At 45.1% G+C, this 27103-nt stretch overlaps 2 protein-coding genes across 3 annotated transcripts in view; one reads left to right on the top strand and one right to left on the bottom strand.

The window, feature by feature from the left end:
* fbxw5 (F-box and WD repeat domain containing 5) overlaps positions 1-2279 on the top strand; it is a 36818-nt gene extending 34539 nt beyond the window's left edge. For both annotated transcript variants that reach the window (XM_043719804.1, XM_043719803.1), the window contains exon 8: positions 243-2279. In XM_043719804.1, coding sequence (XP_043575739.1) covers positions 243-480 — 238 coding nt within the window. In that variant the 3' untranslated portion in view covers positions 481-2279. The remainder of the gene's footprint in view (positions 1-242) is intronic.
* A 4206-nt stretch (positions 2280-6485) lies between these two features.
* The window catches only part of LOC122564593 (TNF receptor-associated factor 2-like), a gene marked incomplete at its 5' end in the record, with an annotated part of 43135 nt that continues 22517 nt past the window's right edge, over positions 6486-27103 (bottom strand). Inside the window, 4 exons of the mRNA XM_043719681.1 lie at positions 6486-7002; positions 7754-7902; positions 21925-22102; positions 23578-24012. Coding sequence (XP_043575616.1) covers positions 6784-7002; positions 7754-7902; positions 21925-22102; positions 23578-24012 — 981 coding nt within the window. The remainder of the gene's footprint in view (positions 7003-7753; positions 7903-21924; positions 22103-23577; positions 24013-27103) is intronic.

Genomic DNA, 27103 nt, shown 5'->3' with positions numbered 1-27103 from the left:
GCAGGGGTCAGTGAGGGGTCGGGCCCGGTGTCGGGGGGGGATGGGTCAGTGAGGGGTCGGGCCCGGTATCGGGGTGGAGGGGTCAGTGAGGGGTCGGGCCCGGTGTCGGGGGGGGATGGGTCAGTGAGGGGTCGGGCCCGGTATCGGGGTGCAGGGGTCAGTGAGGGGTCGGGCCCGGTGTCGGGTGGGATGGGTCAGCCTCGGGGTTGTTTCTTGACGTTGTATCTGTCTCTATCTGGCAGTGGTGCTGAGGACCGGCATGGCTACATCTGGGACAGACACTACAACATCTGCTTGGCCAAGCTGCAGCACGATGATGTGGTGAACTCTGTTGCCTTCAGTCCCGTGGACCAGGAGATGTTGATCACGGCCAGTGACGACTGCACCTTGAAGGTTTGGCGCTCGCCCCGCGTCCTCCGCATTGTCAGCAGCAAACCCAATCGCAAGAAACTCTCTTTCTTCTGGCTGAGTAAGAAATGACTTTGGTAGATCTCAACTGGCTGTGTTCTCGCTCAGTCTGTCCAGTATTGGAATTCCTGCCTTCAGGAAATGTGCAAGTGGAGGGGAGAATGTTCAATCGTGTGTTTATTTGACTGTGAGTATCCTCCTTGTCCCTCTATTTGTGTTTGCTCACACGTTTGGGTGATATGACCCAGGTTACAGCTGATTCACCTCCAGTTCCTTGTTTGGTGAGTTGGCTCAGCCTCACAGAATTGTGCCACCAATTCAGTGAGTAACCATCAGCTGCCAAACCCTCATCCAACACTGAGCTAAACGTTCACCTCATGCACTATCACAGACAACACAACCACCCTGATTTCTTGGGCTGGGGCTTCTTCCTTAGGGCTACAACTCTGCTTTTAAAATTGACTTTGCCTTGTTGTAATTCTAATATAAAAATCTTTATATTCTCTATCCGTGAACAGATTCAGGAAGACATTTTCTCACGTGGTTTAAAGTTGCTGTGACAACGTCAAAGCTATGGGTTGGTTACTGAACCGGGTCTGTTTATTTGATTGAGACACAGACCTGTCTGCCAAGCTCAGTTTCCACCTTGGAGAATTTGTTAATGTAGATGGTGAGAGTTTATGTGTTGTCCCTTGTGTCTAAAGAAGCTTATAGCACCAGAATGATTGTGGTACCAACTGAGCAAGTTAATGATCAGACCAGAGCAAAGTAGCAAAATCAAGATTTTTGGCAATTTGAGAATCTACATTGAAATTAAATTTTCATTAAACAGTAGGTGCTCCCCTGAGACTTGTGGCTGTTCATTCATTTAGTTTGTTCAACATTAACATAGGTTTATTTTTCAAGATCCAATATTCATCAAAGAATAGTGTGGTAGTGAGCTAAGGCCAGGCCAAGGAGTCTACTCCTTTCTATAATAGCAATCTAACAGCTTCACAGTCACTTCTAACAACATTAAAAATAACAGCTGGGACAGAAATATGTCATCCTTGTCCACTCTGGCCTCTGTGTGACTAGTCCCACAGCATCCTGCTTCAATGTCAGCTGTTCATCACTCAGCTATGATCTATATAGCAACAAGTCAAATATAATTAACCAGGATAGCCAATCCCAGACATACTGATCCTCAGAATAAACTTCAATGACCTCACTACAGTAAATTCTGAACAAGAACTAAAATTAAAATTAAAAACAGTAAAAGTTGATGAACTGACAACACTAACTCCTGATCTACGAGCAGTCACCTTCTCCAGGTAAGTGGGAATGATTTGTAAATGACAGCAACACTTACACCTGATGTCACTGTAGTAACACCACACTAAACCCACCAACTATTTTTAAGAAGTTAGCTAGTGTTCCTGAAGTGATGAAAGGGAACAGGAAGCCTGGGCAATTTCCGTTCATAGACTGGACCTCATCCGTTGGTCTGTTAAGCAAATGGAAGATGTTCAGCTGAAATAGCAGAAGTTACTATTACTCCTTTTTAATCAATCTGCCATTTAAGTTGAAATAGCACATTCTCTTAGAGTGCACCAATGTTTCCCAAGCACAGACAATGCCTGATCAGACAAAAATTATGAGTAATTACACTTCTCGCAGCCATGAATGAAGTGAGAAATTCCAGTTTAACTTCCTGTTGCCTTAAAGAGCACCTGAAAATTCTTAGCAACTGTTGTTCTCGACTATATTTTAAACTCCAACCACCAACCCAAAAAAGTCATTGACCCAGGTTCTTAGTCCCAGCCATGCATTGCATGTAGCACAATGTTCTGTATGAAGTGAAAAATAAATACTTGCATTGTTAAAAACAATGCCATGTTTGTGTCCTGTTCTAGTCCTCTGCCAGTTCCAGCTGGTTTTAATGACACCTGAACCTTTGGTTCACCCACCAGCATCATACACTGGGGAATGACTCCCAATCCTTCACTGGGAAGGACTTGCTCCATGTTAGGCAAAGTATATAATTACACTTTTTATTGTGCGTCGAACAGGAAAGACTGAACAGGCTGAGGTTATTTTAGTTTCAAGAGAAGGCTGAGGACATGTCGGAAAAGTGGGAAACCAAACCCTGAGGCCATTATTAGGCAGAATGTGTAACTTGGTTTAAAAGCAACATGAGAGAAAACTAACTGATATGCCACAAGGAGGTGGGTATGGAGCAGCAACTACACTCATGTTCTTTGAGGAACACTTCCATCTCTCCGTATTATGTTGAGTGATGGAAAATAGTTTACACAAAAATCAAACAATCCAACTGGCTTTTCTAAATTGGTTTTCGCCAGATGCCCCAATCCTGGAGAGTGTCCTGAACTGCTTAATAAATAAAATCTAATATTCAGCAACAATGACGACATTTGGCTAATGGAACAATTAAATCACTTAAATTGGTTTAATGAAAGTAAATCAATTTTCTTTATAGTGCTCACAGTGATATGTGCAGATCAGCAACTAACAGAAAGTACTATCATGTACAGCGAGAGCACATACCTTGAAAGCAACAGATGCACATCCTACATACACTGTGCATATAATTCTACACATACACATCTCCCTCTCTCTCACACAGTGTACAAGTCTCTTTCTCCCTCACACCCATAGCATACAGGTCTCTCTCTCTTTCATGTACACACACATGAGTTTAAAGAAGCTCAAGTCCATTAAATAGGTCTGATCCCCATCAACTAGCCTTAAACTATTACTCTCAATAACAGAGACCTAATCTATACTGAATAAAGCACATGTTCTGAATCCCCAGGAGGAAATGGTCTATAAGGAGTGAAGTGATAATGCTCCCACAGATCCACACACAAGCTCCCATTATCTTCAATGGCAGGATGTGTGGCCCACGTAATACAATTCAGCATCGTCCTATTGCCAACTGTTTAATAAAAGCACCACATCTTCATTTATTTCAGTTTTTATTTTATTAGCATTAATAATAAACCAATAAAAGCACAGCATCTCATTTATTTCAATGACCTGCTGCTTCCTGTGTTATACCAGGAGCCCAGCTTGGAGACTCTCTCAGTCCTGCTTTCACTGTCACTGGAGCCTGGAATGTTTGTGGCACTGTGCTTTTGGTTTCATCCACCCATTACAGAGATTTCCATCAGTTAGCACTGGCCAAACAGTAAGGATCTCTGCCCACAATTTTGTTGCGTTTGATATAGTTTGACACTCAAACCCTTTTTAACTAATGCCATTGTTCGTTAACAGTCCTGTCAATATGCTAACCCTAACTGCAAGATAGAGTAGTTGAGAAAGTAGCACATTCCCTCATTAATATTACAGCTAAATAATTTTAAGTTAAGGAAAGCTGCTGCATACAAAATCCAGGAAGTCAACTGACAAGAGCCTTCAGGCCTGAAGGAATACCATTGGATCTTGACTTCAGTTTTAAGAAGCTTGAGTCTATTAAATATGTCTGACCCCTATCAACTCGCCATAAACTGTTCCTCACGATAACAGAGACAATCCATTCTGAATAAAGCACATGTTCTTATAGACCATTCACTCCTGAATCTCCAGGAGGAAATGGAGCATTGTTCCCACTACCCACAGATCCTCCTATCTCCAATGAGGAAGCGTGGCCCACACATTTCAGCAACAGGACGTTGCTGGGTTGTCAAGAGATGGAGCTGTGGTGCTTTTACTGGGATTCTATTTTAATAGCAGTTCACAGATTTGATGCAGACCCATTCCCAGCTGGTATCCACAAGAACACGTGCTTTTGCATTACACATCTGCCTCTAAACTAAGTTGCACAATTTTACACCTAACCCACTCCTACACGGAGCGACATTAAACTCTCAGCCCTGCTTTCTGATCTCACAATGGATTGTCCAGCTGTTGTTTACCCACCTCTGTAATACACAATACCACAGCCTACCCCTGCTCCCCACCTCTTTAATACACAATACCACAGCCTACCCCTGCTCCTGGCTTCCATATCACAAAGTAACAGAGTGGCACTGAACTGACAGCTCTGTTCAGTCCACTGCTTCCCTGAAAACATACATACATTCCTACATACTGCCTGCAAGAACCAGCATGTGTTTCACAGTCACTCACCTGGCTGGAAATCTGCAGAACTCAAACTCACTGCTCAATTTAATTACATTTTCCATCAATCACACCTCAAACACAATGTCCTCTCAGTCATCATACAACTACGGACAGGGGCAGCAGTTCATGTAGAAAACATTGCGAATCCCTACAAACAGTCAAATTCAAAGGTGAAGCTGTAGAAGCAGTGCCACTTGGTCAGCAATCCCTCACATCAGGACTGATCGCGGAGTATCCCAAGGTTGGAGACTCATGATACTTCGTCCATGTGGTTTACGGCAGGCAACCGAGTGAGTATCAATGGTCATATTCTGGCCTAACGGGAACTTTCCAAAAACCACAGATTCACCCGATGGAAAAGTTGGAAATGTTCCCAATTAACATGAATGGATTTATGGTAATTTTTTCCTGAACGCGAAGTCTCCCTGTATCTTGACTCACCAAGCTCACATGATCACCTAACACAGTACATTCTGACCAATAGCAATTCATCATGCATTGGCCAATGGTACCACACACAACTTAAAGGACAAGGTAAGCAATAGTGAGCCAGGTCGTATTGGACACTTGCCCATTCTTACAACCAATGAGGTCTCTCCCTTTCTGCTGAGATCCACAACAGAGGCCCCACCAAACACCAGCTGACAACCTCCTCTTTCCCCCTCAGATCAGGATCAGACCGGTTTGTTGCCTGTTCATTGCTCAGCTGAACTCACTTGGTGGAGCATGCTGAAACTCTTCCATACTGAAGCCTTGGCCCATCCAGAGACATCAGAAGGAATTAAGTTTCTTAGACCTCCATTTATTCTCAGTAGCCACTTTATCTCTTAGAATTCATTGCTACTGTGTAAAACTTATTTTATATGCAAAACATTATAAATTATTATGAGCTAGAGGCTGTTACGATATATAAGGGTAAATGAACACAACCAGCAATCAAAGTCCTGATGGAGGGATTCTGAGCATTGCTGAGTCAAGCTTCTGGCTTCCAGTATGAGCTCAGTGGTTTGGGAATTGTTGGCAACTGCATCCTGTCTTCTGAAGTGTGTTACCTCCACGGTGCACATCACTGCCAAGGCAAGACCTTCACAGTTAAATGGTCAACTCGTTGCACAGCTCAGGGTTAGAGACGCCACCTCATTATTAATGGGCACTGTCCAGGTGGTCTTAGCGTGAGCCCCACTCTCCACGTTGTGACTGGCTGCAGTCAATGTGAAAATTCAGCTCTGGGTGCAATGCACCAACTGCATAAGATTGCATTAGTGAGAAGTTGGAAGGAGCACATTGTGTACTTGGCTCAGCAGGTGAATCCATGACCACAGGGAACTGTGACCTCTTTCAGGTTAACTCTGCAGCTCACTATGTGGCTGAAGAGTGGGAACAGGGACGACAAGGAGAGCTGCTCTTCCTCTCCCGCAGGGAACTACTCACTCCCAGCTCACCCTGCCGAGCAGAATCCCAGCCTTGTTGTGAGGATATGCTGCGTCACTGACTGCCTTTCCCCTTGCTGAGGCAAGTTGTAAAGGTACATCCACTGCACCTTGTCTCAAACTGCTCTCTCTCATCTTAATGGTCACAAACTGTGTTTGTGAAAGAAAGATCCTCCTGTTTTTGAAAAGTCTGCAATAAACAAGAAGCTCTTGCAATGGGGAGATACAAACCAGTAACAGTATAGATTGCAGAACTGGCTACACACTCATTTGATTACAATCATAGAATATCTAGTGCGGATACAGGCAATTCAACCTATCGAGCCCACACTGACCTTCCGAAGAGTATCCCACCCAGAGCCCCCCCCCCCCCCCCCCCCCCCCCCCCCTACATTTCATATGTCTAATCCACATAACCTACACATCCTTGGACACTGTGGGCAATTCAGCATGGCCAATCCATCTAACCTTCGCATCTTTAGACTGTGGGAGGAAACTAGAGCACAGGGAGAATGTGCAAATTCCACACAGTCGCCTGAGGGTGGAGTCGAACCTGGGTCCCTGGCACTGAGAGGAAGCAGTGCTAACCACTATGCTGGCCTACTATGCAATTAACAAAGGGTACAATGAAGAAGATAATTGCCATCTGCTAATGATAGAAGTACAGACCAGCCATTACTTAGTTTAATGGCAGTGGCTTGATCTACTCCAGAATAATGACCCAGCAACAAAGAATGTGGGACAGTGCCACTGGGATGGTAAACTGTTGCTGCATTGTACAATGGACAGCAGCCCATTCCAGTGTCTGATCAAAGGTCTGTTACAGGTCAGTTAAATCCACGATGGCTTTGATAAAAATACAGTCTTCACGTGAGTAATTGTTCTTGCTGTCCAGTTTACTAAGTGGACAGAAAAGTGGGCACCCACTGGCAATGTTCATCTCGGTGACCGGTCTCTGGAATGAGGAGGAACTGATATCCGGTCTGAACGCATCGATGATGTGCTCACGGTTAGTCTGGTCCAACAGCAACAGAGTCACCTGCAGGGGAAGAGAACACTGGAGATTCAAAACAGCCACCGAGATCATCATTCCAACGTGTGGCCAGTGTTGGCCATGAACAAGAGACGACAGCTGAACTGTACACAGCAAGATCCCACCATCAGTAACTCATTACTGAACTCACATTGCCATCTTTATCTCATGTTGGCAGAGTGACAAATATTGGCAGAATTCCTCTGCATTTAAGAAACTGAAACTCACCACTGTCCACCTCTGCTCCTCCCACAGTGACCAACTCCAACCCCAGCTTCCACCGCCACCTCTCAGGAACAGGCATTACCCCCGCCATCCATATCACCCCCACCCCCCAAACCGTGGGTGACAGACTGCATTATCATTACCTCCCGCCAGCAACCCTCCTCTTCAGCAGAGGAGAAAGTGAGGACTGCAGATGCTGGAGATCAGAGCTGAAAAATGTGTTGCTGGAAAAGCACAGCAGGTCAGGCAGCATCCAAGGAGCAGGAGAATCGACGTTTCCTGAAGAAGGGCTTATGCCCGAAACGTCGATTCTCCTGCCCCTTGGATGCTGCCTGATCTGCTGCGCTTTTCCAGCAACACATTTTCAGCTCCTCTTCAGCAGACCCCAATCCTCTAGTACTCACCTTTTACCAATACTGCGATGGTGAACACTGAACCCTGGTATCTATACCAGGACCTGCATGCAGAATACAAGAACATTTAACCCCGGGTCACTACCTGCAGCCACTGGCCAATGAGAACATAAACCCACCTTTTGCTTGAAAGGCCACCTCAGCAAACTATCGTAGTTTCCTTTCATAATAACAAAGAAAAGAGACATGTGGGTTCCACGGCCCACCCCATCACCATTCAGATAGACACGCAGGCACATCTTGTAGCCGTATTTACTGGTGTAGAAAGCTGCACAACAAGGAACAAACATTTAATATCAAATGGAGATCCAGGAACAGAGACCAGGAAGTACACAGTACTGGCAGCCAATGCTATACTTAAATGTAGAATGCCTAAGGTAAAGGAATGTAACTGCAATAAAGCTCAAATGTGACTGGCTGAGTGACAGCAAGAGTTCAAGAAAGTCAAACTTCCTTCCAGTCTGTAAACAACATGATTGCCAGCGATTGGTAAGAGGATGTCTGCATTTCTCAGTTGTATTAATGACAAACTTGGGTCAACCAAGAGGAGCTGAAAATGTGTTGCTGGAAAAGCGCAGCAGGTCAGGCAGCATCCAAGGAACAGGAGAATCGACGTTTCGGGCATAAGCCCTTCTTCAGGAAACTTGGGGCTTTTGCCCGAAACGTCGATTCTCCTGCTCCTTGGATGCTGCCTGACCTGCTGCGCTTTTCCAGCAACACATTTTCAGCTCTGATCTCCAGCATCTGCAGCCCTCGCTTTCTCCTCAACCAAGAGGAGGACAATATCAGACCCGATGAATAGACAGGTGGCAAATGAACTCTTAATGCAGAGCAGTGTGAAGTGATCGAATTGTAATCTTCATTTTATCTCGTTCTTCTTACCAAAATCTAAATGGGGCTCAGCAGCAAAGGGACCAGGGGATATCTGTGGAGAAAGTGCTGATAGATGCAGGACAGTTTGAAAAAAAAGTGGTTACAAAGCCAACTCAGCCTTTTGTAATTGAAGCATGGAGTATAGAGACAGAGGCTTATGGTGAACCTTCAGAAAACACTAGCCTCAGATGACTCTTTAGGGGCCAGCTCTGGGCACTGCATTTTAATAAAAATTTGAAGGAGTGCATTAAAAATTCACAAGAATGAGGGTCCTCATCACTGGAGCCAGCAATGTGGATGGATTGGAGAAGGTGGGACTGTTTCTCTTGGAGGAGAAGGTTGAGATATTTACTGAGATGTTCAAAATCATGAGGAATGAGTTAAAAATCACACAACACTAGATTATAGTCCAACAGGTTTATTTGGAAGCACTAGCTTTTGGAGCGCCGCTCCTTCAGCAGGACAGCCACCTGATGAAGGAGCGACGCTCTGAAAGCTAGTGGTTCCAAATAAACCTTTTGGACTATAACCTGGTGTTGTGTGATTTTTTTTAAACTTTGTCCACCCCAGTCCAACACCAGCATCTCCAGATCATGAGGAATGAGGACAGAGCTAATTGGTGGAAGGTTCAAGAAACAGAAGACAAATGAGGGAATGATGATACAAGGAAGAACAATACCTCCAATCTGTTAATTGCCATCAATACAGTGAAATGTCCCAGGTACTTCAGAGACACATTGTAAAACAAGGTATTGCACAGTCAGTAGATAAGTCAGTACATTTCTCTCTGGGCACGCAGAGTCAAGCTTCTATACAGAGTTGGATAAATAGATGGAGAAGAGGAGTTGGGGATGGACAGAGAACTGGCATTCACTGAACTGATCTTGGAGGAAGCACCTTTCCACACAGCAGGTATGGAATTTCTCCCCAAAGGTTCAGCTATGGCTCAAATAGATCATTAAAGCCAGAGATTGTTGCAAGTTCTGTTAATAGAAAAAAAAACCTTGCACAAGAACTATGTTTGAACCTGTTTGTCATTAACTTAAAAGGACTGAATGGAATTCCCCTGTTACAATGGTGTCAGGAAACACATATGGAGTTGGCTTAAATAAAGAAAGAATTCTTCCTGGTTACGAGTGTTTAACGGGGATAACGTGAGGGAACTCTGTATCTAACCCAGAGTAAAGTCGTAACTGTTCCTGGAGTGTTTGATACAGGTATTGTGGAAGGAGCTTTACTCTGTGCCGAACCTGGTGCTGTTCCAGTCCTGGGAGTGTTTGATGTGTATTGGATGCACAGTGGACAGCGAGAAAGATACTTGACATCTTTGCTTAGAGTCATACAGCACAGAAACCGACCCTTCGGCCCAACCAGTCCAGGCTGACCATAAACTAAACTAGACCCATCGGCCTGCATTTGTTCGATATCCCTTGAAACATTTCTGATTCATGAACTTATACAATTAAAAGTAGGGCCTTGGGTAGGGCCTTGCATTTCAAAGATAACACTTGCCCTTGGAGTTTAATTTGGATAAACGCAAGATATTGCATTTTGGAGAAACAAACATCTGCCACTCCTCAGCCCATTACCCCAATTGATCAAAGTCTCTTTGTAATCTTAGATAATCTTCTTCACCGTCCACTACACCATCAATTTTGGTGTCATCCATAAACTGACTAACCATGCCTTTTGTATGAATGATTGAGATGAGAATATAGATGACAAGCAGAAGTGGACCCAGCACCGTTCCCTGTGGAACACCGAGAAGGCTAGTGACAAGCCTTCAGTCTGTAAAACAACCCGTCACCAACTCTTTGGCTTACTGGCAGGACGCAATTTTGCATCCAATTGGAAAGCTTTCTCAGCTGGTTTTAAAAAAAAGTGAACTTCACATCTAGCTTCCACAGAGTGGTCTTTCTGATGTCTCAATAAGTCAAGTAAACAAAAAAGTGCACTACTTAAATTCTACTTGGTAAACATTCACTTCATTCCAATAGTATAAAATCTCCAACATTATAGCCATCATTAAAGGCCATGGATTCACAGCAAGACAGTCCGCGACTGAAGGAGTGAACAATACAACGGCTGTGAAGGGACTGTGATATATTTCCAGGTCAGGGTGGTTATGAAGACAGGTTGAGTAGGTTAGGATTGTTTTCATTAGAAAAAGGGAGATTGAGGGGGGACCTGATTGAGGTTTACAAAATCATGAAGGGTATGGACAGGGTGGATAGAGACAAGCTTCTTCCAGGGTGAAGGATTCAATAACGAGAGATTACGCGTTCAAGGTGAGAGGTGAAAAATTTAAGGGGGATACACGCGGCAAGTACTTCACACAGAGGGTGGTAGGTGCCTGGAATGCCAGCAGAGGTGGTACAGGCAGGCATGGTAGATTAATTTAAGGTGTGTTTGGACAGATGCATGAGGGGAGCAGAGGGATGCAGATGCTTAGGAATTGTGTGATAGGTTTAGACAGGGGATTTGGATTGGCACAGGCTTAGTGGGCCGAAGGGCCTGTTCCTGGGCTGTAAACTTTCTTTGTTCTTTGTCAAATAATTGGAGCGGACGTTGTGGGTGTTCCCATTTGTTACTGCCTTTCATCTTGTGTGGTAGAGATCATGGATTTGGAAGCTGAGGACGCTTGGGGAGCTGCTGCTGCAGTGGGATACATACAGCTGTCACTGAGCATTGGTGATGGAAGGAGTGCATGTTGAAAGTAATGAAAGGTTGATTTTATTTTTTTTAAAAATTACCAATTTTGTCATATGCCGACATACCTCTGTGCTGGACAAAACTCAAACCTGGACCTTCTGGTCCACAGATAGGACACTGCTTCATAACAGTTGTGTTAGTATAGCAAGTAATTGATGCTAAGGTGAGAATCAGGATATAATTGATAGCTGGATACTTAAAACATGGAACCTGTGGGTTTTGTGGTGCAGGGCAGTGTCACTATCTCTGGGCAAGAAGGACCAGGTCAAGATCCACCTCAGGATGTGATAGCTACAAAGGTATGTCGTAAAAATCATTTTTCGTGGAATCAACTGTTTTAGAGTGTTAACAGGAGGAAGAGCTGGGGTAGAGAGAGCACAAGGGAACTTTGTGAAGAGAATTTATTGACTGGACCAGTCCAGGTCTCTCCATTTCCGTTTGAGCAGCTTGGGTTAGAAGCGATTAACAGCGGCAGCACAGGGTGGCTGCCTAAACATTGGAAACTAAGATTTCCTTCAGACAAAAGGTTGTGATTTGAGTTACTTTGCATTTGGAATTAGTTATTCTTCTCCAAACATGTCTGAATAGGTTTTCCCCATCAGTGCCTTGTGAGACCAGACCTCATGATTGACCTGACAATGAGGTAGAGAAATGACAGAGGTTACTTCCTCGTCACGGGAAGAAACAGGTCACGGCCTTGGCACTGATGCTTCTAAAGAAAAGCAGGGCCAAGAATCTTTATACCTGGAACTCCAGCCTCAAACGTCTGACATGGAGGATGGTTTGGAAATTCAATTCAAATTTATGGACAAAATTTAAGAAAGTTGACGTATTAAAGAAATGGTCAAACTTTGATAAATTTGAGAAGCTAGATGATTTTCTAGTGAAGAATCTATAAAGGTTGAAAGCAATGTATTTGGAGATTAATAACTCAGGGTGATCCAGAGATTTACGGGTAAGCACGAAGGTGTTGAACATGGGTAGACTCTGAGTACTAAGTGGAGCTAGTTTCTTCCTGAAAATCTAAACTCTGCCTTGTCACACGCGATCCTTGCAAAGAACTTGCTGCAAACTGTTGGGGCTACAATCCATATCGGCTGGTGTTTGAGAAAAATCCAAAATATTCTTTGGTATTGAGAGACCATCTCAGTTGTATTCTTTTTTCAAACACTAACTCCAATTTTACTGAGCATTCAAATGCCCTGTAAACAGGACAAAAGGGTGAGATTTCAGAGGAAATTTTGTATAAAGCCATCAGAAATATAGTTTAGGCAAGGGGATGGGATATTGATTAAATTAGATTCCCTACAGTGTGGAAACAGACCCTTTGGCCCAACAAGTCCACACCGACCCATTTCCCTCTGACTAATGCAACTAACACTATGGGGCAATTTACCACGGCCAATTCACCCTGACCTGCATATCTTTGGAGCACCCCGAGGAAACCCACGCAGACACGGGGAGAATGTACAAACTCCACACCTGAGGGTGGAATCAAACCCAGGTCCCTGGTGCTGTGAGGCAGCAGTGCTAACCACTGAGCCACTGTGCCGGCCCATAGATCATAAAAGAGGAGAGCACAAAGGTCACTTTACATCATAGGAAGTGGTGGGGAGAAAAACCAGTGATTCACATCCAAGCAATCAGGCTGTCAGTGTGTGTTCCTTGCAGATCACTGGCACAGATACACTCTTACAGAATATGAACAAGTCTGAGAAAGTGAGGAGGCATGATGCACTTGATATACACATCCCATAAGCAGATTACAGCAGATGAGGGATTGACAGAGTATGGGCAAAATGATACTGATTAACGAGATAGGGCTAATGATCCTCATGGTACTGACTTTGAGCAATAGCCTAAGGTAACACCCATGCCAGACAGGCTGATGAACAGGGGATTGCTATCACTGAAGGGAAAGCAGGGAAAGCCATCAGCAAACATAAACACAGGTTATATGTAAATCACAAGAGGCATTGATAGAGTTAATGGTAGGTAGCTTTCCCTAGGATGGAGGCATTTCAAGATCGGGGGCATTTTCTTTTAACACACAGAGGATGGTTTGTGTGGGAATGAGCTTTCTGAGGAAGTGGTAGAATCGGGCACAGTTCCAACATTAAAAAGACACTTCGATAAAGTACATGAATAGGAAAGGTTTGGGGGGACATGAGCCAGGAGCAGGCAGGTGGGACTACTTTAGTTTGGGATTGTGGACAGCATGGGTTAGTTGGACCGAATGGTCCATTTCCATGCTGTATGACTCTAATGACTCTAATTCATGGGATTGTAAAAGATGTGGAAGATCAGAAAATATGAGTTCTGAAATTGGACCTGGAAGTAAACATGGCCTTGGGCAAAGGTCAAGAGTCATAACCCAGGGAGATCTTATTGTATTCTCCAGTGAAATCAGAGAAGGAGCAGAGAACATTGCTTGATAAGAACAAGGGCTGAGGAACAGCCTGGGAGTCTCAGGGGAATTTGAACTCCTCACAATTAAGAACGTTTAACAGCTACTAATAATTGAGAAGTTGATAAAGGATACCAAATTAAAAACAAAAGAGTTGGAAAGCTGGAAAGAATTTGATATATAATGCAACTGGAGACCGGCCAGACAACGAGACCCACGTCCCACAAATGAATTAAACACAATACAGAAGGTCTACATATGGGACAGCCATGTTTATCACACCGATATACATATCGTCAAGGTGGATGCCTAAGATAAAGCTAGACTAGTGGCTTAGGCTTTCAAAGAGAGACCTGGTTATCAAAATTAGTGTTGATGTACAAGGTACATCATACAGATAGCGGTGAGGAGAGAAGGGGAGGTGAAGCAAGGGCTGCTGGGAAGAGTAAGGGCTTAATTTATATTTGGGCAGTGGCTAAACCTGAGATACTACGCATGTAGTATCTCCCTCCTGCCCCCTCCTCTAACCGGAAGAAAAAGTCTCTGTAAGATAAGGATTTTTTTTCTTTCTTATCGTTCTTTTTCATATATTTAATTGCGGTTTGTAAGTAATCTAATCTAAAAATCTAATCTAATCAGTGTGGAAACAGGCCCTTCAGCCCAACAAGTCCACACCGACCCGCCAAAACGCAACCCACCCATTCCCCTACATTTACCCCATTACCTAATACCAAGGGCAATTTCCCATGGCCAATTCACCTGACATCTTTGGACTGTGGGACGAAACCGGAGCACCCGGAGGAAACCCACGCAGACACGGGGAGAACGTGCAAACTCCACACAGTCAGTCGCCTGAGTCGGGAATTGAACCCGGGTCTCTGGCGCTGTGAGGCAGCAGTGCTAACCACTGTGCCACCGTGCCGCCCGGTTTTAGTTAGTTCATATAAAGCTAAGCTTACAATGGGAGGGACCTTAGACACGTGGCATGTGCCTCTTGCTTGACGTGGGAGCTCAGGGACGTGGCTGATGTTCCTGACTCTTACACTTGCAGGAAGTGTGTCCAGCTGCAGCTCTTGTTTGACCACATGGCGGCTCTGGATCTGCGGATGGACTCGCTGTGGAGTATCCGCGATGCTGAGGAGGTGGTGGATAGCATGTTTAGTGAACTGGTCACACTGCAGGTTAGAGTTGCTGAGGGAGACAGTGAATAGGTGACCAAAAGGCAGAAAAAGAGTAGGAAGGCAGTGCAGGTGTCCCCTGCGGTCATCTCCCTCCAAACTGGGTATACCGTTTTGGAAACTGTTGGGGGAGATGGCTCACCAGGGGAGGGCAGCAGTTGTCAAGATCATGGCTCCATGGTGGGCACTGCTGTTCAGAAGGGCGGGAAAACGACTCGTAGGGACATAGTCATAGGGGATTCTATTGTGAGGGGAGTAGGTAGGTGGTTCTGTGGCCGAAAACGGGACTCCCAGATGGTATGTTGCCTCCCAGGTGCTCGGGGCAGGAATGTCACCGATCAGCTGCAGAGCATTCTAAAAAGGGGATGGTGAACAGCCAGTTGTCGTGGTGCATACAGGCACCAACGATATAAGTAGGAAACGAGAAGAGGTCCTGAAAGATGAAGTCAGGGAGCTAAGAGAGAAAAGTTAAAGGGGAGAACCTCAAAGGTAGTGATCTCGGGGTGACTACCAGTGCCAGGTGCTAGCCAGCGTAGAAATGAAAACATAGGCAGGATGAATACGTGGCTTGAGAGATGGTGTAGGAGGGAGGGGTTCAGATTTGTTGGACATTGGTACCTGTTCTGGGGAAGATGGGACTATTACAAAATGGACGGTCTACGTCTGAACCAGAGTGGAACCAATGTCCTTGGGGGGAGTTTTTGCTACTGCTGTTGGGGAGGTTTTAAACTAATGTGGCAGGGGGCTGGGAACCAGAACAGAAAACAAATAGGCAGTGAGGTGGAGACTGGAGACTATTAATGCTATCTTCATGATCCTTACAAAGGGAAGAGTAGGCAGACAGCGGATAAGCGCAAAAGAACTGGTGGCCTGAAGTGCATCTACTTTAATGCAAGGAGTATAGTGTGTAAGGCAGACGAACTTAGAGCTTGGATTGGTGCCTGGGAGTATGAGGTTATTGCAATCACAGAGATTTGCCCTTCCTTCAACCATGATTATTGGCAACTAAATGTTCCAGGATATAGATGCTTCAGACAGGACAGAGGGGGAAGTAAAAGGGGGGGGGGTGGAGTTGCATTGCTGGTCAGGGATAATATCGTGGCTTTGCTAAAGGAGGACACTATGAAGGTCGTGGGCAGTGAGGCGTTATGGGTGGAGCTGAGAAATAAGAATGGTGCAGTTACATTGTTGGGGCTGTATTACAGGCCTCCCAATGTGAGTGTGAGGTAGAAGAACAAATAAGTAAATAGATTATGGAAAGATGTAGAGGCAATAGAGAGTGGTGATGGGAGATTTAAATTTTCCCAACATTAACTAGGATGAACATAGCGTCAGAGGTCTGGATGGGGTAGGATTTGTAAGAAGCGTCCAGGAGAGTTTTCAAGAGCAGTATGTTAATAACCCGATGAGGGAAGGGGCCATATTGGACCTGGTACTGGGGAACGAGCCAGGACAGGTGGTAGAAGTTGCGATGGGGGATTTCTTTGGGACCAATGACCACAATTCTGTACGTTTTAGAATACTCGTAGATAAAGATGAGAGTGGTCCTCAGGGAAGAGTACTAAACTGGGCCAAGCCCAATTATATCAAAATTAGGCAGGAACTCAGAAATGTGGATTGGACACAGCTATTTGAATATCCCATTTGATATGTGGGAGATTTTTAAAGATAGTGCAGGACAGGCATGTCCTGTTGAAGGCAAAGGATGGGAAAGGCAAGATTCGTGAACCATGGACGACAGGAGAAATTGTACGACGAGCCAAGGGGAGCATACATAAGGTCTAGGCAGCTAAGAACAGAACGGGCCCTGGAGGAATATCAGAAGAGTAGGACAAGTCTTAAACGAGGAATCAAGCGGGCTTAAAGGGCTCATGAAATGGCTTTAGCAAGCAGAATTAAGGAGAATCCCAACGCATTTTATTCTTATATAAGAAGCAAGCAGGTAACAAGAGAAAGGATTGGTCCCCTAAAAGATAATGAAGGAAGGCTGTGTGCCGAACCTGAGAGAATGGATGAGATTCTGAATGATTACTTTGCATCAGTGTTCACTGAGGAGAGGGACATGATGAATGTTGAGATTAAAGAAGTTTGATTAGTCTGGAACACGTTGGCATAAGTAGGGAAGATGTGTTGCGTAGGCTGGAGATTATTAAGGTGGACAAATCCCCAGGACTGGATGGGATCTATCCCAGGTTGCTGAGGGAGGCGAGAGAGGAAATAGCTGGGGCCGTGACAGATATCTTTGTGGCATCCTTAAATATAGGGGAGGTGCCGGAGGACTGGAAGGTTGCTCATGTTGTCCCCCTGTACAAGAAGGGTAGTAAGGATATTCTGGGTAACTACAGACAGTGAGCCTGATGTCGGTGGTGGGAAAATTGCTGGAAAGGATACTGAGGGATAGGTTCTATTTATATTTAGAAAAGAATGGGCTTATCAGTGATCGGCAACATGGTTTTGTGTGGGGGAGATCGTGCCTTACCACTTAATAGAATCCTTCGAGGAAGTGACCAAGTTGATAGATGAAGGAAGGGCTATTGATTGATATCATATACATGGAGTTTAGTAAGGCGTTTGATAAGGTTCCCCATGGTAAACTAATAAACTACAGACCAGTGAGCCTGACGTCAGTGGTGGGAAAGATGCTGGAGAGGGTACCGAGGTATAGGATCTATTTATATTTGGAAAAGAGTGGGCTTATCAGTGATGGGCAACATGGTTTTGTGCGGGAGAGATCGTGCCTTACCAACTTAATAGAGTTCTTTGAGGAAGTGACCAAGTTGATAGATGAAGGAAGGACTGTTGATAGACTTTAGTAAGGCGTTTGATAACATTCCCCATGGTAGACTAATGGGGAAAGTGAAGTCACATGGTATGCAGGGTGTTCTAGCTAGGTGGATAAAGAACTGGTTGAGCAACAGGAGACAGAGAGTAGTAGTTGAAGGGAGTTTCTCGAAATGGAGAAAGGTGACCAGTGGTGTTCCACAGGGGTCAGTGTTGGGGCCACTGTTGTTTGTAATATACATAAATAATCTAGAAGAGGGCACTGTTGGTATGATCAGCAAGTTTGCAGATGACACAAAGATTGGTGGAGTAGCAGAAAGCATTAGGGACTGTCAAAAGAATACAGGAGGATATCGATAGACTGGAGAGTTGGGTGGAAAAAGTGGCAGATGGATTTCAATCCAGACAAATGTGAGGTGATGCATTTAGGTAAGACTAATTCTCGAGCGAATTATACAATGAACGGAAGAGCCTTGGGAAATGTTGATGAGCAGAGAGATCTGGGAGATCAGGTCCATTGTACCCTGAAGGTTGCTGCACAGGTGGATAGAGTGGCCAAGAAGGCATATAGTATGCTTGCCTTCATTGGACGGGGTATTGAGTATAAGAGCTGGCACATCATGTTAAAATTGTACAAGACATTGGTTTGGCCACATTTAGAACACTGTGTACAGTTCTGGTCGCTGCATTACCAAAAGGATGTGGACACTTTGGAGAGGGTGCAGAGAAGGTTTACGAGGATGTTGCCTGGTATGGAAGGTCTAGCTATGAAGAGAGGTTGAGTAGGTTAGGTTTATTTTCACTAGGAAAAAGGAGATTGAGGGGGGACCTGATTGAGGTATAGACAGGGTAGATAGAGAGATAAGTTTTTTCCCAGGATGAAGGATTCAATACCAAGAGGTCATGCTTTCAAGGTGAGAGGTGGAAAGTTTCAGGGGGATACACACGGCAAGTACTTCACACAGAGGGTGGTGGGTGTTTGGAACGCGTTGCCAACAGAGGTGTTAGAGGCAGGCACGGTGGATTCATTTAAGATGCGTCTGGACAGATGTATGTGCAGGTGGTGAGCAGAGGGATACAGATGCTTAGGAATTGACCGACAGGTTGAGACAGTATATATGGATCAGCTCAGGCTTGGAGGGCCAAAGGGCCTGTTCCTGGGCTGTAAGTTTTCTTTGTTCTTTGTTCTTCAATGCTACAGAAATTCACCAAAGATCCTCAGGCAGCACCTCCCAAACCCACAAGCACTTCCATCTAGAAGGACAAGGTCAGCAGATACATAGAGACACCACCACTTGCAAGTTCCCCTCCAAGCCACTCACCATCCTGACTTGGAAATATATTGCCATTCCTTCACTGTCGCTTGGTCAAAATCTCAGAATTCCCTCCCTAATAGTATTGCTAGTCAACCTATCACACGTCGACTGCAGCGATTCAAGGGGGCATCTCACCATCACCTTCTCAAGGGCAACGAGGATGCTGACCAGCCAGCGACACCCCAACCCATAGATGAATAAAAATAATTTCCCTATGGCAGGAAAAGGGAGCCAGACATTTTCTTAGCTGTTTTAGTGACATATTCCTGGGAATGTAAATTGACGTTTTCTCCCTTATGAAACTGAAGCTTTTATATCCATCAAAGGTTAGCTAAAGAAGCTAACAATACAGAAGGCAAACTGTGGCAATTAAAAAACATGTTTATTGTTGACTGATGTATTAAGTGTGGGTGGTATTCCTTAGGCAGGTCTATTGTACTGAAAGCAGATTGCGTTCAGTTAAAAGCAAACCCAGACAGGTTTTGCAACTTCCCAAGCACCTTGACGTTTGTGATTGCAACCTGTAGAAACTGGAGAATGCGGACAATAGGTGATAAATAAAACTTTTTTAAGGAAGGTCGGTAGTCAGGCTTCGAGATGCTTTAAATACGTAAGATTAGATATCAAGCAGAATAAATCGGGAGTGACTGCGGATCGGAATCTTACACTGAACATGACAATCACATCCCAATAAATTAAACCAGATCCTCACAGAAAGACAGTCTGACATCCAAGGTCAGGTAGACCAGTTAAAAAGTTTGACTGGTCAGTTCAAGTGATGGCACACTCAGACTAGACTTTATTCCTTCCCAATGGAACACTCAGACTGGCATCAAGTTCCAGCCCTGGATGATCCGGAAGCTATCGATTTTGCCATTTTTAGTGAAGCTTCACATGCCAGTCTCCCGGATGGATCCTCCGGTAAGGCGGAGTTTATCATATTCTTGGTGAAGGAATCCTAAATGTTGTCCAGTGGCATGGGAAGCCAGGAAATTAAAAAGGGGAGTTATAAGCACCTTAGCGGCTGAAACACTAGCATTATTGAAAGCAATACTTGCCTAATATTCTGAATAAAATACATTCAGTGGTAAGGATGTTGCCAGGACTAGAAGGTTTGAGCTATAAGGAGGTTAAATAGAATGGGGCTATTTTCCCTGGAGAATCAGTAACTGAGGACTGACCTTATAGGTGTTTTAAAATCATGATGGGCATGGATCAGGTAAATAGTCAAGGTCTTTTTTGCCTAGGGTGTGGGAGTCCAAAACTGGAGAGCATAGGTTTAAGGTGGGGGGAGATTTAGAAGGTATTCTGAGTAATGTTTTCACCCAGAGGGTGGTACGTGTATGGAATGAGCTGCCAGAGGAAATGGAGGAGGCTGGTACAATTACAACATTTAAAAAAATGGGTTCATGATTAGGAAGGGCTTAGAGGGATAAGGGTCAAGTGCTGGCAAATGGGACCAGGTCAGATTGGGATGTCTGGTCAGTGCTGATGAGTTGGACTGAAGGGTCTGTCTCTGTGCTGTATGACTCCACGACTATGTCTTAGGGAAACATGCCTTTTCATAAGAAATTATCATAAGTTTTCAAAAAGGGGCATCCTGTTCGAAGAACATTGAAAATTTGTCTGTTTGGATTGTTTTAAAAGAACAAAAATTGCAACATGTTCCACATTCTCCGAGTACTGCACACAGCTGTTCTGAGCAATAAGAGTTGAAGGTAGTTTAGAAACACCCAGGCCAATTATATTTGCTGCAGCCCCATGAAGTCTGTTTTCCCTGTGTACACTAGGTGTGTTAGATAGGAGTGGGCAGGCAGATCAGAGATGGTCATACATCAGACTCCCTCTTAAATGGAGATCAGCACTATCCTGTATCGGTGGGGAGAAGTGGAATTCCTGTATCGGTGGGGAGAAGTGGAATAGTAAATCACAGGCAAGGCAGGAAGCAGATGCACAACTTCATGGCCAGTTCTACTCATTAATATCCAAAGGTTGACAGGCAACTCTCACCTTAGAGAAGATGAGAAGAAGCACCTTGAAGGTTACTTAGGAACGTCTGGCAGCGATGCAGAGCCACTCCATGGCTGTTGACCGTGATGAAGAGGTCAATTACAGTGTTACAGATTACCAGAGGGAACCTGACGATAGACATTTCTTCACCCAGAGAGTGAACAGTCTGCGGAATTTTCCACCGCAGAAAATGGTGAGGTCAAAATATTTAACGCTAAGACACCTTTAACCCTAAGAACTATATCTAACTCATTGAAAATATTTGAAGGGTATGGGGAGAAAGCAGGATGAATTGGATGGTCGTATTGAATAGCATGAAGGGGCAGGCTCAAAGGGTTGAATGGCCTACTCCAGATCTTATCTTCTATGATTTTATGTAATGCCCTTTTACTGAAATGAAGCCAAATCACTGCTAGGAAATCCTCACTGGATCGACAGCCTCTTGCTCCACGTTCTATCCAGCTCTTCTCGTGATAAACTCTGCTGACCTCACAGTATAGGGCCAGATGTTGGAAGGGCAAAGCACAGGCCACTATGGCATGCAAGTAATGCTTGCAAGTATTTAGTACATTTGGCAGAGACTGCCCAGTGGTAACACCATGTGGTTTGTGGCAAGGGGCAAAAGCAGAGAAAGCCCCTGTTTCAGCATCAACCACATCTGCCAAAATAGCCAGGCCTTGGTCTTGATGGAAAAGCAGCTGAGAGATGGGGGAAAGCAGCAAACCACCCTTTCTCCAGTAGAAGGGAAATCCTTACTGCTAAACATTCACCAAAGTCTGACCGACACAGGATTCCATGCACGAAAAATAACACCTGCTCACTACACCCATGTTTCTCTGCCTCTCTGTTCCTCTCAAATTTTCAAATTCCAACATAGTCACAATTGAGGTCCCAGCATCCATTTTTCAACCACTGACCTCCCAGGCATCACAGACCATAACAAAAGACATTACGCCTGAATGTAGCGAGCATCAGATTGCTCTCTGTAAGTAATTTGACAACACGGAACTTACCTGGGGAGAATATAGCAGGCGATCGTTGGGTTTTAGCTTCCTGTCGTCTTCGACTGAAATCGGATATTTTCCAGATAAAGATTCCATTGTCAGTGCTGTACTCCAGTGCCTGCAGCTTCAGTTCCAACTGTGCTATAGACAGGTCTTTCAAGGCTGTAGCGTGTTCCATCTGACGCACCTGAATGACAGGAACAGCCATGCAGATCCATGACATAAATACCATAGGATAAGGTGTAAGGTTGTCACAAACTAAGGTTCATTCGAAGATATTTCACTCCATGTAAAGTGAATGTGGGGAGGAAACACATGACATCCTGTCCTTCAAAACTTGCAAGGAGAAAGCATTATGAGCGGAATAATGGTTCTGGAGGGGAAAATTCTGTCGCTCTAAAACACAAGGTGCAGTACTAATGGGGATTGGCCTGACACTGTATAACACTGGGGTACAGTACTGGTGGGGACAGGTCTGTCACTGTGTAACACTGGGGTACAGTACTGGTGGGGACAGGTCTGTCACTGTATAACACTGGGGTACAATACTGGTGGGGACAGGTTAGATTAGATTAGATTAGATTACTTTACAGTGTGGAAACAGGCCCTTCGGCCCAACACTGTCACTGTATAACACTGGGGTACAATACTGGTGGGGACAGGTCTGTCACTGTATAACACTGGTGGGGACAGGTCTGTCACTGTATAATGCTGGGGTACAGTACTGGTGAGGACAGGTCTGTCACTGTATAACACTGGGGTACGGTACTGGTGGGGACAAGTCTGTCACTGTGTAACACTGGGGTACGGTACTGGTGGGGACAGGTGTATCACTGTCTAACACTGGGGTACAGTACTGGTGGGGACAGGTCTGTCACTGTATAACACTGGGGTACAGTACTGGCCCGGGTCTCTGGCGCTGTGAGGCAGCAGTGCTAACCACTGTGCCACCGTGCTGCCCACATAGGTCATTGTATAACAGCGGCGTACGGTACTGGTGGGGATAGGTCTGTCACTGTATAACACTGGTGGGGACAGGTCTGTCACTGTGTAACACTGGGGTACAGTACTGGTGGGGACAGGCCTGTCACTATATAACACTAGGGTACGGTACTGGTGGGGACAGGCCTGTCATTGTATAACAGTGGGGTACGGTACTGGTGGGGACAGGCCTGTCACTGTATAACACTGGGGTACAGTCCTGGTGGGAACAGGCCTGTCACTGTCTCACCGTTGTGTGGTAACATTTTGGAATACCCATCAGCACTGCGCCCCAGTGTTATACAGTGACAGAGCTATCATTTATCTTAGCTAAGCAGAATTTTGATGAATGGGTTAAGATGCATTTATTGGGCTGGGGGTGGGGGGACTATTTCAGGATCCTGTACAGTTATGTGGGTAAGAAGTCAGACATTGACCCATGGGCCCTGCTCCACCAGGTCCTGCATTCTCTCACGGTTTGAGTGACTGTGGTCACACACTGTTGCTGTGCACAAAAGAGCCCTTGTGTAAAACATTGGCGGGGGGAGTGCTGGCCTTTCGCACCGTATTGTAGTCGTGGGAAGCACTGAGGTATGCAGCTTCTGCACACGGTATATGCTACAGGCTGCTCACTGCCTGTATTTTCTCGGGAGGTTAGTCTGGATGTGCCAGTTCACCCACCTTTGCTTGTAAGGCTTCAATCTTCTCCTGGTCCAGTTTGTGTTGTTGTTCGTAAGCTACCATGCTCACAGAGGCTCGCTCCACCTCACGGTTAAGAACACAGACAATGTTTTCGAATGTTTCAGCTTTGTGCTTCAGAGCTGCACATCGCGTTTGCACATCTTCTAAGCTTTCTGACAAGTAAGCTTTTGCCAGGTCCCCACCAGGAGAGGAGGAGCCTCTCTCACCAAGAGCGATCGATCGGAATGGTCCCAGAGTCTCCTCCATTTCACGAACGGAGGTAAAGAGCTGGTTGACCTTGAGCTTGGCCTGCTGCAGGTGCAGAGGCTGTAGGCTTTCCACAGCACTCCGTATTCCCATCACATGTTGGAGCAGCATCTGCATGTGGTCCACCACACACTGGTTCTCATGCTCAGCCAGCTTTTCCTTCTCAGCCTGGCAAGGATCAATAGAAACATTTGTCAACAACACCCAACACTCACAGGGTAGCAAAGCCACATTGCACCGGACAGCACTCACAAGGATCTCAACCTCCCTTCAGAGAAAACATTACACCATGTCCAACAGCAAATAGAGTCTGCCTCTCGCAACACGCAGAGCGGGTACAGCATAGTGGGCGGTTGAAATGAAGCCACACTGACAGGTTGCTGAACACTCGGCAAGGTAGCATTCAGAAAGGGCCATCTCAATGACATCTACATCCAAACACCAGAAGGCATCAAAAACCCTGGAGACAAGTGACTGAGGGGAGACAGTGACAATGTCAATAAACTAGTTAGTAATCTTAAAGCTTAGGTTAATGATCTGGCGACACGGGTTTAGGAATCCTATCACAGCAGACAGGAAATTTGACTACAAATGATAAAACTGTGATTAAAATAAGAAACCAACGTAATCCAACAGAAACTACTGTCAACTGGCGTTAAACCCATCGAGCTCACTAAATGCTATGAGAAGTACTGTACACTCACTTGGGGTTTATATCGAAGTGCAATGTGTGTCTCAGATTGTTAGTTTTGAGGAATTTGTGTCAAGTATCCTTCAGTTATTCAATCTTGTTGGCAACCCTCATAAACCCTGTTGATCTCAAATCAATTGCACAGCCACGATAAAAATCTAGCTAAACCATTGCAGATTGTGTACAGAAAGTAAACAGCAGGTTAGTAAACCAGCAGTGCCGCTCGGTGTGCGGAGATCTCTGCAGAACTGAAAAATAAGGAATAATTTAGAAGAAGCCTAATTGTTCTCTGTTAGATCCTGATGCACATGAAGAAGAAAACACACTGTCCAACTCCAAAAGCCCACATTCTACAGTGTAATGTAGAAAATAAACAAAGCCGGTGAATAGAGCAGATAAGTCCACAGACAGAGCAATACTGCAGGGGAACAGGAAGTGGTAATTCCATCTCTTAAGTCTGTTCTGTATTCAATTAGAATTTTCTGATCTATATCTCAAACTCCACCTATCCTCCTTTGTTCCATATTCTTTCAGGAGAGTTTTGTTCGGTTAGAGTATCAATTGCAGTCTTTAAAATTTCAACTATGCCCAGCGTTTGCTGGCACTTAAGACAGCTGTAGAATTTCAGCCCCGTTGTGGGAAGCAGTGATTTTGGACTTCACCCAAATGACCTCAGCGTAATCTGAAGGTTCCATGTCCCAATTCGGTCTCCTCCACAAGAGGAAATATGTTTTCCTTGTCTATTTAATCAAATTTCTGCCATCCTAAACACTAAATTGCACTTCAACCTTTTAAATGCAAACAAATAGGAGCCACATTTGTACAAACTGTCTTCATGACGTGACACTGGTCAATCTGTGCAGGAGCTATCTCAAGTTAAAATATCTGTTCAGAGGGAAGATGCCCAGAACAGGTCCTCCAGAGGGGGACAGGTCCTCTAGAGGGGGATCTGAGCAAGCCTCTGTATAGCTTAAGCATCACTTTCTCACTTGAGAATTTCTGTTCCCTTCATAGAGGTTAAAAGCTAAGAGCACCAAAACTTTCCAGTCCTCCAGTACTCCCAGCTAACTTCAAACAAAATACACACCTACTAGCTGACCCATGACAGCCTGTGTCTGACAATCTTCCCAGCAGGCAGCTAGAGGATAAGGGAGAGGCAAGATATTTCAGACAGGATACACCCTGTTCACATACCTACAGTAGATAATGTATCAGTGAGATTACTCCAACTGGCTTCAGGCCAATTCACTTAAGAACATGCTTTTGGGGCGGCACGGTGGTTCAGTGGTTAGCACTGCTGCCTCAGCGCCAGGGACCTGGGTTTGATTCCTGCCTCGGGCGACTGTATGTGTGGAGTTTGCACATTCTCCCCGTGTCTCCATGGGTTTCCTCCGGGTGCTCCGGTTTCCTCCCAAAATCCAAAGATGTGCAGGTTAGGGTGGATTGGCCATGCTAAATTGCCTGTAGTGTTCAGGGGTGTGTAGGTTAGGTGCATTAGTCAGGGTAAATGTAGAGTAATAGGGAATGTGTCTGGGAGGGGATACTCTTTGGAGGGCTGGTGTAGGCATGTCGTGTCAAGTTGCTTGTTTCCTCACTGTAGGGACTCTCCGATCAGCTCCCCTATATTACAAATGTCAGCAATTACTATAGTTGGAGTGTGTGAAACTAGCTGACTGCAATCAGGATTTTAATTCCTCCTATAGGGAGAGTCACACCAGCTCTGCATGCAAAACAGAGATCCTTTTAGTTTAAAAAAAAGTTCTATCTTTGACTGTACTGCAGGGTTCCAATACAACCACAGTCTGTTCACTGAGATGCTGACACACTGACATGTGCAGCACACACACAATGGAGTTGCTACCTCAGTAAGAGGAATGAAACAAGTTTGGGGCTACTCAGTTTCAATCTTAAGATAAGGAAGTTTTTGAAGAATTTAGATTTCCCAGAACAGCACCACAAGACAGAAACCAACTTCTGGATATGGAGGAGGCTGGACACCACCCAGACTGAGTTGTTCAATCATTTCAGACTGGGGAAAAGCAAACCATCTGCCTGTCATACACCAGCATCATTGTCATTTCAGCCAACAGCACTGACCAGAAACTGAACTTCACCATCCACTCTCAGCACCGTGACTACAGCAACAGGACTGGGGTTAGATCAACTACAGTGACCAGTTCAACTTTGACCCTTCAAAACCCCAATAATCCTCAAATCAGGAGTGTAATCAGACATGGACAACATGGAGTATGGTCAAAGACAGAGCAGTTGCTGAGACCAGTGACCTGCCACTAAAGTCCCACGAGGAGGTTGAACAGTTCATCCACTTTACCAACACCTTCCACCCCGACCTCAAATTTACCTGGACCGTCTCAGATTCCTTCCTCCCTTTCCTAGACCGCTCCATTTCTAGCTCGGGCGACTGACTCAACACAGACATTTACTATAAACCGACCAACTCCCACAGCTACCTAGACTACACCTCCTCCCACCCTGCCCCCTGTAAAAACACCATCCCATATTCTCAATTCCTTCATCTCCGCCGCATCTGCTCCCAGGAGGACCAGT

Source organism: Chiloscyllium plagiosum, chromosome 30, assembly GCF_004010195.1.
Source record: "Chiloscyllium plagiosum isolate BGI_BamShark_2017 chromosome 30, ASM401019v2, whole genome shotgun sequence".
Classification (NCBI taxonomy): Eukaryota; Metazoa; Chordata; class Chondrichthyes; order Orectolobiformes; family Hemiscylliidae; genus Chiloscyllium; species Chiloscyllium plagiosum.
Note: the sequence above shows the minus strand (reverse complement) of the source record. Positions and strands in the feature narration are given on the sequence as shown.